This window comes from Fusarium pseudograminearum, chromosome 2 (genome assembly GCF_000303195.2).
Source record: "Fusarium pseudograminearum CS3096 chromosome 2, whole genome shotgun sequence".
NCBI classification, from domain to species: domain Eukaryota; kingdom Fungi; phylum Ascomycota; class Sordariomycetes; order Hypocreales; family Nectriaceae; genus Fusarium; species Fusarium pseudograminearum.
In genome coordinates this window covers 2,763,800-2,778,298 of record NC_031952.1, presented here as the reverse complement: position 1 = coordinate 2,778,298, position 14,499 = coordinate 2,763,800, and the positions used below count along the sequence as shown (strand labels likewise).

Genomic DNA, 14,499 nt, shown 5'->3' with positions numbered 1-14,499 from the left:
TGTAGCTGGTGCAACCGAGTCGTCATGCCTGTTATTGTTCTACGCAACACACATAAACGGAGTCCAAATCCTAAAACCATAAATCCCGAGTTTTGGGGTTGCTTAGATGTCCTCGATCTGGATGGTTTTGGGGAAAATGCGAGAAGTCTTCAGCAACACCACTGTGTTAGTGAGTTTGTGGTTGCTCAGAGGTGGCACAGGACGACCATTCAATTGATAGAACCCGCCAGGGGGGAAAGTATCCATGTAGGTGGTGGCCTAGTACCCCTGCCAGCAGGCTGCATGACTGGCTCACCGGCTGTGTACCCCTCCCGCCCGCGGCCATAGCCCTGGGAGCTTGACAAGCAAGCTTTGGATGTAACAAAAAGATGTTCTCGATGTCGACAGGGCGGGCATCCGGGATATATGGAGGGTTAAAGACGTGGCTCCTGTCGGGGTAGGACGCCCTAAAAGGTATGGCACCTCGGAAGGCGATTGTTGGCGTGCTGGTTGCTTGACGGACCGACATATCGGTCGGTCAGAGCTCCTAGGTTTCACATCATCAGATGCAAGCTTTAGTTTGGTAGCAAGCAGTATTCCTCCCTGCCTAGCCTGGCTGTTGTGTCGGCATGGTCTCACCACAGTTTGTAGCACAAGGTTTGCTACGAGTCCATTTGAGGTGCAGGTTGGCTTAGGCCATTTCCAGTCAGGCTCGCAGGTAGTGTGACTGTGGCTGCTGTATTGCGTTCTCAGATGTACAGTATGGTAGGTAGATAAACAAAGCGCAGGCTGGAGCTTGATGCTTGATGCTTGTGTGATAGCGACAATGACGACAAGATGTTGAAAACAATGGAGCAGTAACACGCCAAACATCTTTCTCGACCCTGATGATCTGTTTGTCGCGGGGCAGGGTTGAATTAAAGTCTGATCTGAATTCACGCTGGACCCTTGAGTTTCAGGCTGAGGCGCTGTTCGGGGGCGCGCGTCACCTCCCGTGCTCGAGGAAGTTACAAGTTACGGGATGGAAGGAGCGCATGTGTTGTACCTACCTCTGACTCACGGATAGAGATATTTACGATCAAGTACTGCAGTTGCAGTGTCTTGTCGAAAAACATCATCTCGGATTGTGAATTCTTGAGGTCGATTCCCTTTCTAATTAGGAATATTTGTTACCTTGTTTTCACAGATATGTTGTTCATTTATTTGGTGCTCACTCATACTTGGAAGGTTCCTGCACCTACCGAATTGATTGCGTGCCTGACCGTGAACAGATGCTGGATGGATGGAAGTCACGGATGTCAGTACTTACCTAACCCAAAGTGCTGACCCACTCTTCTTGCTCTGTTGAGTGATGGAGGGGGGACGAGACGAGACAAGCAGCAGGGCTGGGCTGGGCTGGACGGGGAAGGAGAAAGCGAAGGTAGCCAGCCTAGGTACTAAGGTACCTACCTACCAGCCATACCTGCCTACAGATACAACCCACACGATCTCAGCAATCTTTTCTGATCTCAGATCTTCTGACCTGTTTGTTGGTTTGCAGGCTTACAACACAAGATCAAGATTACCTACCATTGGACAAGTTGACACTGCAACAATGTTACACAATGAGAAGTGACACCGGGCTTTCATGTCCTCGAGCCACCAAAGACAACACTCGTGTTGGGATTCGGTAAACACTTCTTTTTACCGAGTGATTCAATCCTTTACACTTTGCTTTGTTTGTAGGTGAGAAATCTAAGCTAGGTACTAACCTACTACCTACCTGGTGTTACATCACCTGCCCCCTCGCGTGTAGTTTATCGCTTCTCTGGTTCGCCTTCAGGCGCTACACTTCCCCTCACATCCCCTCCAACACTGTTTATGAGTCGGCATTTTGCTTCTTTGATGTTGGTTGTTGCTTCTTAGCGTCGGTTTTCTCATCTTTAGCGTCTACCGTCTTCAATTCTCAAGCAGTCATCTTGCCTGCTTGTTAGCAGCAGCAGACAGGCTACAGGGTCGAGGCAATCCCATTGTACCATTACCGACCAGGAAGCGGGACTGTCTTTTGTTTTAACTTTACACCACTCCCATGCGATCGAGCTCCGATTGGTACGATAGCCTTAGACGACCTTGACGCCAAAATTGCGTTCACCCCCCACTGACAGACATGACAGTGCGTTTCCACTCCACCATAAGCCTCTCTGCGCGCTCGCGTCGCCTTTTGAGTTGCTTCCCAGTACCAAAGTGAATTCTGTCCATTGCCCCGACAAGTGGGAGAAAAAGGTTCACGAGAGAAAAGTAATTGTTCCTTTTTTAAATAAAAAGAGGCCGTGTTGCTACGTGTTATCTATCACACATACACGTACTGAAGAACCCGCTTCGCATCGCTTCGCTTCAACTAAACTTTATCTTCCCCCTCGAACATATATTTAGAAGTCATCAACACCTCCCCCGCATCCCGAATTTCTAGTTCCTCAAACACGCTCAGTCTAACGAGTTCGCAACATCGCTATCACCCGCTGTATGTCATCAACTAATCGCATGGACCCTGACAATAGAGGCTAACTTCGACTGCTGTATCAAGCACGTAAGTCAAGGCTGAAACAAACACGCTGGTCATCATCATACATGCACCTAGCCTGCTTTGCTAGTCTAGCATCCACCCTGTTATCTGCATAAGTCTCTACAGACTCGAGTAATCAGGCTATCTTCTGTAGTCTTCTCCTTGAGGACCGACTTATCACCGCCAGACCTCACGAGAAGGAGGAGCATTAATTAACAATAGCATTCGAGGCCCAACGAGAACCTTTGAAGGCCACTTGACTTGGTAGTCTCATCCCAGCAACCCCCGCCATACCTCTTTGGTATAAGCTCTTGAACCCCTTGACCCCCGGACTGATCCCCGGAGACGGCATTCACTAGCAAGAAGCCCGTGTCTCTCCAGCACCACACAGACGAAACGTATCCAAAGTGCCCAGCCCAGCCCAGGAACAACAGGGACAGGCCCCAATTTACTCCATCGATCCAAGAACTTGGAAGCAACCCAAGATACGGAGTCGATCCTCAACGCCCGGACCAAGCCCGCACGAAACAGAAGCAGAGCATAAAGCGAATTATTTGCTACCTAACACAACCCGGACGAACGACGTGCGATATCGATACCTACCTGCCTCTATACCGAACTTCTTACGCCCGTGCCACACTGACAATTCTAACTCTCGCGGCCGTTACTCTTTTCCCTCGCTACCACCCTCTAAGTTCTTACCTTAGACATCTGAATCTCCCAAGGTAAGTAAGAGACATCCAGTATCTAGTTATTTCTATCACACACACACACGCGCGCGCGCGCATTCACCTTGCTCCTTGCCTCCTCCACACCATCTATTCATTTCATTTCGTTTCATTTCCCCGTTCCCCGTTCCCCTTCTTCATTCCCATCAGCATTATTCTGTTACCCTCCTTCATTAGAAACAGGAGCCGAGCATCCACACACTCATACCCTCTCTAGTTGGTACATGCACAAGCAAGGTTGCCTTTTCTCGTGCGCTCTTTTGGGGCCCAGAATAAGTAGTAGGTAATTCCTACTATTATCGCTATGTATCACCTCTAGGGGGAGGGGACCAAGTCCCGCCGTTGCCTTCTTATTGCTGCTACGCACCGAGGCCCTGCTCTATTCGTTCTCATTATCATCCATCCATTCTTCTTCATTCCCGTCTCCCCTCTTTACGCAAGGCGTTTAATGCTCCCTCGTTTGATTCAGGTACCAGGTCCGATTCCCACGTTCTTTGCCTCAGCGCACCTCTTGTCACATACCAGCCATTCTGACCTCCAGAACACCCATACCTCCCATCCTATCCCACCCTCTTCTCCCAACAGGCACTACCACTGCCACTACCGTTTCTACCCTACCTAACCTAGCGACTTCCTGCCGCTGACGGATGGGGAGTTTCTGGTGCCCCCCTACATTAACTACAACGGCCCCCCTCCTTCATCTGCCCAACATTGCATCTTGCACCACACCTGCTGCTCGCTGCGACAAACTGTCTGTCGCACTCTTTTTCACGTCATTTCCACAGCGCATTTTGTTCGTTCCCCTGCTAACACCGCATCGCATACACAGGGAGTTTTTCTTCCTGCCCTCATAACAGTGAATACTCGCATTCAATTGCTCCAAACTTATTTATCATTCGACTGCTTGTCGTCTCGCAATACTGCGCAACTGTTTGCCTCGATCTTCGCCTCACGTCCCTCACGGTCATCGACACAATTGCGCACAAACACCAGCGGCTCCTATAAGCAATCGACATTTTCGTTTGCCGTTCCGCGTCCCAAATCTTAATAGCGCGACTCATCGTTCATTCTACGATTACGACCGCGACCGCGCTTTCTACCGCGACATCCAAGATCACGGCAACATCTGCATTGGCGATCATTGCATTCGCTTGACTTCAAGTCGCATTATCCCGGCGAATCAAGTCCTGGGACGATACATGCAGCTAGGTAGTAGGCGATGAAGGTTTATCAGAGTGCACCAACTCCTGACCCAGCAAGGATCGTATCTCCAACTGTCCAACATTCCGAGCGCGCAAGCCTCTCTCCATCGTCCAGCGGTTCACCAGACACTGTAGTCGCGCATACGACCGCATCATTTATCACAAATCTAGCAGCATCTACCGCGACACCGTCAGCCATGACTATGCCCAGCTATCTTCCTACCGCCCATGACTTCAGGCCGACTCAAGCCTCGGGATCAGCATACAACTCGAACATGTATGACGTCCCTCGATATGCCCTCCCAGTGTTCCCATCTCCTACCGTGTGCGTCAAGATCCGGCGCCTGCCGCTCAATACCACAGAGGAGAGCCTGAGACTCATGGCCTTTTTCTCACAAGAACTCGTTGATGCAGAGGTACTTCCTGTGGAACAATCAGAAGACGCCGGGTTCTGCTCAGCTCACATGCGATTCCGATCAATGGAGGGAGCACAGCAGGCCAAAACTATGCTTGATGGCCGTTTGAACATCTCCAACGATGCCAAGATGGTTGTCGAGATTAAGTCTGATACCTCCCCATTCTCACAGCGATATTCCACAGATCCCTTGTCGGCGAACAATTCGGGCTCACCAGCTTCGGCTGCGTCAGCATCATCTGTAATTGGGTCAGGTCAGGCTTCAAGATTCAATGGTGGTTACCACGCGCTTGACAACCTCTCCCCCCAGACAAGCCACGCTTACACCGGGCACGAACTTCCCAGACCAATTTCGAATGTTGATATCAGAGACATGTTCTCTCCGCAGTCTCCCATCGGCGCCCACCTAGATAACCCTGGTAGGATGAGCGGAAAGGACCTCATCGCTCATGACTCTGCTGCAGATGACGAAACGAGCAATCTTTTGAGCGACCCCCTAGCATATGCTGACATCAACAACACGGCTCCTCAGCGCAGAGCCACAGCGCCTCAAATTCCCATCAGCAATATGGCTTCGCTGTCACTGAACACGAACAACATGCCACCACTAGGTCCCTCATCTTTACCTCAATTCAGCAACAACATGCCGGCCCAGTCAGGCCCAATGTCTCCCTTGGATAAGGGCTCCATGAATCGTTTCCAACAAGGCTTCCACCGACAAAACATTCCTGCAGCTAACCCAGCCGACCAGAACCCGCCCTGCAATACCCTCTATGTTGGTAACCTTCCCGGCGACGCGTCCGAGGAGGAACTCAAGACCCTCTTTTCGAATGCACGTGGTTACAAACGCCTCTGTTTCCGAACCAAACAAAACGGGCCCATGTGTTTTGTTGAGTTCGACGACGTTTCGTGCGCTACAAAGGCACTCAGCGACTTCTACGGGACGCCGTTACACAACAGCACGAAAGGCGGAATTCGTCTCAGCTTCTCTAAAAACCCACTTGGTGTCCGGTCTGGCCAGACCCCTTCACACAACAATTCCAACGCGATGGGTGGACAAGCACACATGTCAGGCTCCACGAGTGGTTTCGGGTCGGCAAACAGGCCACCTCCTGGACTTTCTGCGCCTCCGGGGCTCGGAACTGGTCGCTCTTATCCCTACATGAACCCAGGCCACAGTAACGGCGCATTGGATTCCGTTGCAAGCTACGGCTGGAATACACCAGCGTACAGTGAACACAATGACTCCAGAAGAAGAAGGCCTATGTTTTCTGGAAACCCTAATCCTCGCTACAACAATTACATGTTTGGGAAATGAGGCCCTTGAAATACGGCGATGGCACTTTTGACAACATTCGACTTTTTTGTGCTTGGTGGGAAGCACGACAGTTTGATGCAGACCTGAGCCAGGCTTGTTTGCTTCGTTTTCGTTTTCCTCTACTATTTTTTCTTATTTTACATTATTGCGACACCCGGTTATTATTTCACCATGATTCCCCTTTTCCTTAACACATCTACATTTGCATCACTTATACACACGGAGTTATTTTAGTTTTTTTTCCAACCTCCCCCTTTCGGCTGAGGCTCACCAGACTTCACGGTGGCTTTGTCACCCTTTCAACAGAGCGCATATGCAGCTCTCAGCAACCGGGAGCTCCTCTGCCTTGTCTCCTCAGAGGACCAGGCCGGTAGTCATTCGTCGACATCTCAGTCTTGGACGCAGTTACCTTAAGCCGACAGACTACTCCCTACCTGGACTTGGCCGAATATTTTCAAGTTTGTGGCTGTCAATGTTCTTTGCGGGTTCACGATTTATGGCCTCGCCGGATTACGAAGAGAAAAAGAAGAAAAGAAAATATACCCAAACGACTTGTCGTCTTTTGCGATACGGGGTGCTAGGCCGAGGACGGAGCACGACAGGATAAAACGTCTTTTGACACAAAAAGACAGGGGTTTTCAGGGAACGCGAGTTGTTCGAATTCATTGAGTTATTCTCAGAACTGGGAGTTTATTTGGGAAATTATGGAAAGGCAGGGAATGCCGGAGCACGGAAGATATTGAAGCGGTCGCCCCGCGTCACATTTTGCATTCAGGAGGATTGGAGCATAGGATTGAACGACTTCACGAAGACGAGGGTTCATCTTACGCATGCATACCAAGATACCATTTTAACGGGCGATCCAACACAACATATCGCTTATGCACGATGGCGGAGTTCCTTTTTTTCAGTCATTCAAAACGGAAGCTGGCGTCTGATGGTTTATCTCTTTTCAAGATGCCAAACATGTCTGGCCGAGAGTATGGACACGAGGCAAAAGTTTTTGCTCGGGCCTAACACTGGGTCGGTTCTTGTCATGGTGTTACTCACATTTGAACGGAAAGGGATTGCATTGCATTGGATGGGATATTATTGAATGGGAAAGGTTCTGGCAGCGATATATCCACTAGGGCAGCGCTCGATAAGATGCACGCGAACGGGGCATCTTATTGTTTGCTTGTTTGTTTGTTTGTCCATTTTATTTTCTTTCCATCTGGCACTGCTGAAATGGTTCCCAAGGGCCATTCGGCATGCACGCTAAGATCAGCGAGATGTGGTAAAATGGTCTTGGCTTGCTCAGGCGGCGGATTACACAAGATGCTATGGCAGTTACTACTGTGGCTCTTTGTCTTGTTGTTCTAGTTACAGGCTCGAATTATTAACTGATAGAGAAGAAATACATGCATGCAAGTTTGTTGTTTTTAACCTGGCCTGAATTATAACATGACGCATATTGTTTATGGTTTCATAGTGACTTGTGCTACACTCGGTAGCCTTCACCAAGTAATCGATCTAAAGCAGGTGTAGACTGAGCCGTTGGGTGCTGAGCCGCATCGTACTGTCCAATAAAGAGCTCAGACAATGTTCTGCAGAGTCGATACCTGCATGAATGGGGTTCTAAAGCCTGTCGGCGTTGGCATTGTAGTTTCTCATCACTGGTCGCGTCCCGTCAGCTTGACGTTGTAACTACCCACCGGGGGAAGACTGGCATTCAAGTTTGAAGCCGATGATATCCTTACCAGCGAGAAGGAACATGGATGCATACCTCGTTTGTATCATGCGCAGAGTCCTAGACTCTTGATCATTTGAGTATCGGCCAACATCACCGGTGAGGCTTATCCATCTCGATGAGCCCGGCTATTTAGCCAATGGCTACGAGACATCCACGTAGGGACGATAGCAGAATGCTGACAAGGTAGGGTTGTATCCATGTGGCTTGACTTCTTGATTATGCAAGCTAAAGTACAGTCGGCGCTTCAGTCTTGAGCCGAGGCGCTTGTGCTGTGCTGTGCTTGTCTACGCAGCTATTGTATATAGTGTTTTGCATGCATGCAGTTGGTATTCGTCGTGTATGTAGGGCACGCATGAGCTCGTGCTTGTGTCACGCACACTTCTGCGTCTCTTTACACGCTCGGTAACCGGTGACGGGAGAGTATCAAGAGAACGTGTTTACCGACATGCATCTGTCTTTGTTCAGAGCTTGGGGTTGATGGAGGGTTACCGTTACACTCACTGCTACGCTCTGCCAAGGTAGGGTAAGGTAAGTAGGTCGAGGCAGAGAAAGGGAGGTAGCTTACCCACGTCGGCGGGCCGAGCCCTTGGACGGGGACGGGTGGACGGGACGGGCGCGAAATCTTGAAACCACGAGCCAGGGGGATTGAATCTGCTGTGTGACATGAAGGGTTGTCATGTGGGGATAGCCGAGTAGCTGGGAAGCAATGGAGGGGCGTTGGATGCGACGACAGGGGGTGGGAAATTGAGAGATTTCTGAAAAGAGTCGAGTGCAGAAGATGAATGGATCGTGTGGGAAGAGGCTATTGGACGAGTCTTGGGTACGGGGAACAGGTCCGGTGAGTTGATAGATGATGGCAAGGGTTAGATCCATTGCTGCAGCTGGCAGGTCAACTAAGATCATGGATCAGATAACCTGTTGGCACGCATATAGACAGCAAAGTCCGAGGGGTGGCCATGCATGCAGGTATGACAGATTTGGGATCATACTCTGTGGTAGCTATACTATTTAGGAATGCACTGCATTTGATCAACTCAGGGATCAAGCAGACAGCAAAAGTTGTCAATAATCTGAAGTGATATAATAGCAATATGTGCGTCAGCGAGGCTTCTGTCACATGTTTATCAAGACACGATACAATAGACTTTCACTTTCAACCCCAAGTACAACGCCGCCTCCTGTAGTTACACTTGGCGGGACATGCATTTATTGGTGCGCAGTTGCACAAGAGATAAGATGCCGTTCCGAGACTTCAAGACCCCATTGTGTCAGCATCATTCGCCCAGCTCATGGTCATGGTCGCCCAGAGGTCATGATACATGGGTTGCTGTCCTTCGGTGTTGATATTCGGCGTGGGGAGTACAGATTGGGCGTCAAAGTCCACGTCCCACGCTGTTAGGTAAGGTTGCATGTCTTTATCAAACATGGGGCACCCTTGATGTCCCAGAGGCTCGTTCAAAACTGGTGCTGTAAGTATGGCGACACGTCGGTTGTATTTCGTCTTGAGTACTCGCATGATAACGCGGCTTGCAGAAAGAATATCCACACGTTTACTCGCCGGTGTGAGATCTTCAGGGCCCTCGGTCATAGTTTCGAGAAACTCGTCAAAACGTAGCTGTGAGCGCGCCCATGTATGGTCCCAGTCCGGAACATCAGCAATGGGGAATGAGAGACAGACTGCGAGGATGACGCATAGAATGAACTTTGTCCAATCAACGCTGGTGAAACACGTAAAGTTCTCGAGGTTCGTGAGGTGGTCAAAGAGAGTGCGGATGTTGTTCACGCAGCGAACGAGGCGGGTTGGCGATGGGTCGACGAAGCTAGGCTTTTTGGTGTTGATGCGTGTGAGATAGAATATGGGACCACCTTGGAGGAAGATTTCAAAGAATAGAGAAGCGAGCTTCACGGGCGCTGGATGCTATTAGAAGGATACATAGTACAGATTGGATATAGCCTACCAGAGCGTGAAAGATGCGGCACCATAGTTTCCTTCATCTCTCTATGCTGGGTCTCCAGCCCAAGCAGCACGAGTTGGACTTGCTGATTCACCTGAGGATCATTGTCGCGTATAGAACTATTCGCTGTATTGGTCATGTTCGCCAGCCTGGCGAGATAACTCAACGAAACATCCCCATCAACCTCGGCATGTCGTTGCAAAATGTTACAGCAAGCATCTGCCCAGGTTGTCCACGCGGGAATCAGGTCCTTCTTCTTGAACATATACATGAAGCTGTCGGATCTGTGAGTGATATGGTCCTGGTGCGTTTCTTGGAGGACATACTTTGACATGGCGTAGTAGTATGCCAGATACACCCGTGGCCGGTCGAGCTGCGCACTGCTCATTTCCCCAGGGATTGCGCTGCCAAGATGGGCTGGTTCTTGGTCCAGTTCGAGATCAGTTATGAGATCACCGGCCATGCGATAGTATTGGAAAGCTTGTCTGTTCTTTGGTCTGAGATGGAATGGATACCTGCGAATGTTAACGATGTCAGGCGACAGATATGAGAGAAGCGGACGCACCAAGCGCAGTATATCAAGATGCCTTGTAGCAAGTCCATACTCCTCTCACCACCAGCGACAAACTTGAGGCCCAGAACTTTGCGGAACTCTTCATCATAGAGAGTGTGTCCTTGTAAAGTCCGCGACCCGGAAGCAGCAGCTAGAATAGCCAACAGAACAAAAGGCTTCGTCGCAGCAAGACTTGCTACTGTCTCTTCTGGCATCAACACAATACAAGGGTAGTGGATTAGCATTCTCCTGAAGGAATCCAGCAATGACTCGGCCGAATCAAGGTTGAATTGAGGTTTCGCATGTAGAGACTGTATCGAATGCGTATGAGACGACGAAGGCGTAGGAAAGGAAGTGAGAGGTGAGTCTTCAAGACTACTGAGATCTGTATCGCCATCCAAAGGGAACATCGAGTCCATGAATTGAGAATGGGTATCGCGCAGGTTGTCAAAGTTGTCATCTACCTCTGTTTGGGTAGAAACTTCAAAGTCAATAGTGAAAGTCTTTGAGGGTGCTGGGGGAGGTGGTGCAGGTGGTTGATGGGTTTCTATAGCGCTATGAGATAATGTCAGTCGAATGACTTCCTTTCAATGTGACGGATTGGAGATATTCTACTGTTTAGTCCTTCGTCTTCGTGTTCGAGGTCCCATTCGTGATATGCATTCCTTCTTTGACTCCAAGCATCTTTATCACCACGCCTTTGTTAGATCGATTGGTTGGGTGTGATTTCGGTGAAGAGTTCTTACTTGCGACAGACTCCGGGTTGTTCACTTGGTTGACATTTGATCTTTGCTGCGCGACATGCCTCGCAGGCTGTAGAGATTCTCTTGCGCGCGGGACATGATTTGTTTGGTGATGGTTCGCTTGCCATTTGCAGTATTTGTGAGTGTAAGACAAATGGGTCAATTCGAGAAATCAATTGGTCTATCTATAGACAAACGTGGCAAATGTCGGCTGAGAGGTTGATTGATTGATTGACTAATTGTTAGAAAGAGAGAATAATGTTGGCTTGAGAGTGAGATTCAATCGCCAAGTCTCCGGTGTAATGAGAAGCCGGATCCTCAATCGCCGACGACCCTCGGATCTTATGACCCACCAACCATGTTGAGTCTGTCTTCTTCTGTCAGCCACGTCCAAGATATGTGTAACATACATACATGCATGTATGCATAAAACTTACGTAGTCACATCATAGAGCACGTAATATTCAGAGCCAAGTGATTTCCGTATAAAATACTGGTGATGCAATTAATACTTTGAGGTTCAACCTCTCATACAAGACTGAGCTCGTCTTGGGCGAGATATATCGCCCTCCTCGGCTAGACTCAACTACTACCTAGTAGTACAAAAAACAGTCTCACTCGACCAGCGAGAACTTCAACCCCGGGTTCCCCTCCTTCAATATCTTTTCGGCCGTCTCCCAGAGTGGCAGCGCAAGGTTACTAACCTCATAACCAGCAGCCGATGTCATGTGCTTGCTTTCTCTGTGTCTCCCAATATTCGGCTTTGCGCACTCTATTGAGCAGTATACTGCAGCTTTTCCATCGCCCTCTACCGACCCTTGCTCTCGAATGTCGCACTGGTCGATGCAGTCCTTGCAAACCACAGCCTTGGATGTTGCGTCTTCTCCCATCTCTATGTCCTCGTAGTCGTATTGCGCACATCTATCCCCCGCCTCGCAGTCGTGCTCCTTATCAACATGGTCGTTCTAACAAAGTTAGCCTCTCATCTGAATAAACCCACATCAACACTTACAAAGCCCTTGTCTAAGCATTCATCCGAGCAGTAAACCGTCATCTTTTGTCGGCCACCGAGTTGGACAAGTGCTTGGCAAAGTGGACATGAAAGGACATTCTTCGGGTCCATCGATTTCGCACAAACGGAACATGGCGGTAGATCGTACAAGTAATCAGATATGGCTGGCGTTTGGCTTGCCTGAGCTCGACTCTTATTCTGCAGCCTGTTCTGCTCAAACGCCATCTTGGCCCTGCGCAATTCATCAAGACGACTCCTGTGGGTATCGCGTTGTGGTTCCGTCGTGAGGCTCGCTTTGAGGTCTTGGGCGATGCGGTCGATTACTTGCTCAATCGACATGGCGTCGCTTGTCTCGTATGCTTCCAGGTATGGCTGTGCATTCTCTACAACTTCTCCTGTTTTTGAATCCTTGAAGAAAAAAGTGATGTAGAGCTGCTTCAAAGCCGCTGCATCATTCCTGACAGTCGCAATCTTCTCAGTCAGCGAATCCACATCGGCTTCCCAGTTAGCTGGTTTTCCGACACCCTCCCAGATCCTCTCAATGAGTTCTTCCCGTCTCTTAACAGGGTCGTCCAGCATTGCTCTCAGCTCATCGGGGTCCGCCCCGCTGTCTCCTGTTGAGAGGAATCGCGGGTACATGCGTAGCACCCAACGATACCACGCCTCCTTTTCCGATGCGATACTGTCCTCGATCGTCTTTAGGTCCATTTTCTTGTGGTCTTTGATGTCGGTGAATAGAACGTCCAGCTCATTAAGGAACGCTCTTCGCTGTGAGAACCACTCCCTGCCCTCGGCGTCGCAGTAACGGGCGCGCATTCTGTCGAGAACTTTGGGGAAGCATTTTTCACAGTCCACCACGCTTCGTCTTCCACACTCTTCTAGACATGTTTTCTTTATGGTGTCCACCTCGTCGGCGCATTGTTGTCTATGGATCCTAGCGGCGCTGAGCTCTGTCCAATGCTCGGGCAGAGCAAATCTCCCGTTTCCGCCCATGTCACTGTAACGTGGGCCTCGATTTTTAATTCGAACTTGTTAGTAAGTGAATATTCCCAGTCCAAGAATAATCGTGATGCGATGATGTTTAAGTCAGGGGGTTGGTAAGAGATGGAAGTGTGGGGGTGGCTTGAGTCGTGAGCACCACAAAGATACAAGTGTCGGTCCAAGAAAATATTAGTGCAGATATATAAGGTCTATCTCACTTGTTTGTCTTTGTTGTTTGTCTATTGTTATGATGAGATGAGAAGCAGGGGGTGAAGGACCTGGAGTCTTGAGGATCTCGACCGGTCTGGTTTCACCGAGGTTTAGGCGACCAGAATGCTCCTACCCAAGTCTGTTGAAACATAACAGCGTCAGTGGCAGGTTTGATGGGTTGAATCATCATTCCTAGTAACAGGCAAGTTTCCGTGCTGTTTAGGTACCTAGGTATTTATCAGTTTCAACGGTGAGTTGGAATTGCATGGCATGGCGCCTCTTTGATATGGAAGGCTGCGTCCCTTGTTATCGTACTTACACTGCATCCATGCCATAACGAAATCATATCACAAATAAGCATCCTGTCAACACACACATTTTCCTTAGATTATAGACATGCCTAGGTTAAAATGACAGCTCAAACAAAACTCCTTTTTCCCCTCTGTATTCAAACATACCGACTGTGTGATTGTCTCTGTTTTGTTCTGTTCTGTCACCTCTCTTATGCATATAACGAGGTCCCACTTTGAGCAGCTAATCTTATCAGGTAGTCTAGTCCAGCAGTCGCATCAACTTTCATCATTTCGCGATCTCGGCGCAGCCAATTCCACAATCACCCCCAAGATATACAAACAAATCAGTTAAAAATGGTACAAATCACTCAATCCCACCGTATTACTCTTCATCTCTAACAAGATTAGGCCGATAAACTTAGAACCCAGCAAGAGCTCGAGCGCCTTCAGGCAAAGTACATCGGTACTGGTCACCCAGACACAACCAGCTGGGAATTTCGTACCAACATCCAGCGCGACACATACTCCTCCATCGCCGGCCACCGACCTCTTCTTTCCTATATCGCTCTGGCTGAGAACGAGCCCGTCGCCAAGGTCCGCGCTCAGATGATCAGGGTATGCTTGACTCTGCGACTTGATGGACAAACAACAACTAACAGCCTGACGCAGAAAATGGTTCAACCTTGTGGTCCTCCTCCTCCGCGCGAAGATTAGAACATGTACGATATAAGCGATGCTAAGCACGATATGCAAAAGATTCGAAATTGGTTTGGCTTGGATTTTTAGACGGCGTCAAGGATTGATACCCCCGTGGAAGGGGGGATTTTAGACATACT

The 14,499-nt window shown here is 49.3% G+C and overlaps 3 protein-coding genes across 3 annotated transcripts, besides 2 other annotated features; 2 read left to right on the top strand and 1 right to left on the bottom strand.

Moving 5' to 3' along the window:
- Positions 1-3,342: 3,342 nt before the first annotated feature.
- Positions 3,343-3,365: a microsatellite.
- Positions 3,366-4,468: 1,103 nt separating this feature from the next.
- On the top strand, positions 4,469-6,184 carry FPSE_11985 (uncharacterized protein; the record flags this gene model as incomplete). The annotated part of the gene is made up of 1 exon (XM_009265102.1): positions 4,469-6,184. One exon carries the CDS (start codon positions 4,469-4,471, stop codon positions 6,182-6,184), a length of 1,716 nt encoding a protein of 571 aa, XP_009263377.1.
- Positions 6,185-7,353: 1,169 nt separating this feature from the next.
- Positions 7,354-7,377: a microsatellite.
- Positions 7,378-9,168: 1,791 nt separating this feature from the next.
- FPSE_11984 (uncharacterized protein) lies at positions 9,169-12,995 on the bottom strand (the record flags this gene model as incomplete). Its single annotated transcript, XM_009265101.1, has 5 exons — positions 9,169-9,827; positions 9,875-10,386; positions 10,437-10,979; positions 11,786-12,132; positions 12,180-12,995. 5 exons carry the CDS (start codon positions 12,993-12,995, stop codon positions 9,169-9,171), a joined length of 2,877 nt encoding a protein of 958 aa, XP_009263376.1.
- Positions 12,996-14,017: 1,022 nt separating this feature from the next.
- FPSE_11983 (uncharacterized protein) lies at positions 14,018-14,377 on the top strand (the record flags this gene model as incomplete). The annotated part of the gene is made up of 3 exons (XM_009265100.1): positions 14,018-14,042; positions 14,097-14,278; positions 14,333-14,377. 3 exons carry the CDS (start codon positions 14,018-14,020, stop codon positions 14,375-14,377), a joined length of 252 nt encoding a protein of 83 aa, XP_009263375.1.
- Positions 14,378-14,499: the final 122 nt, after the last annotated feature.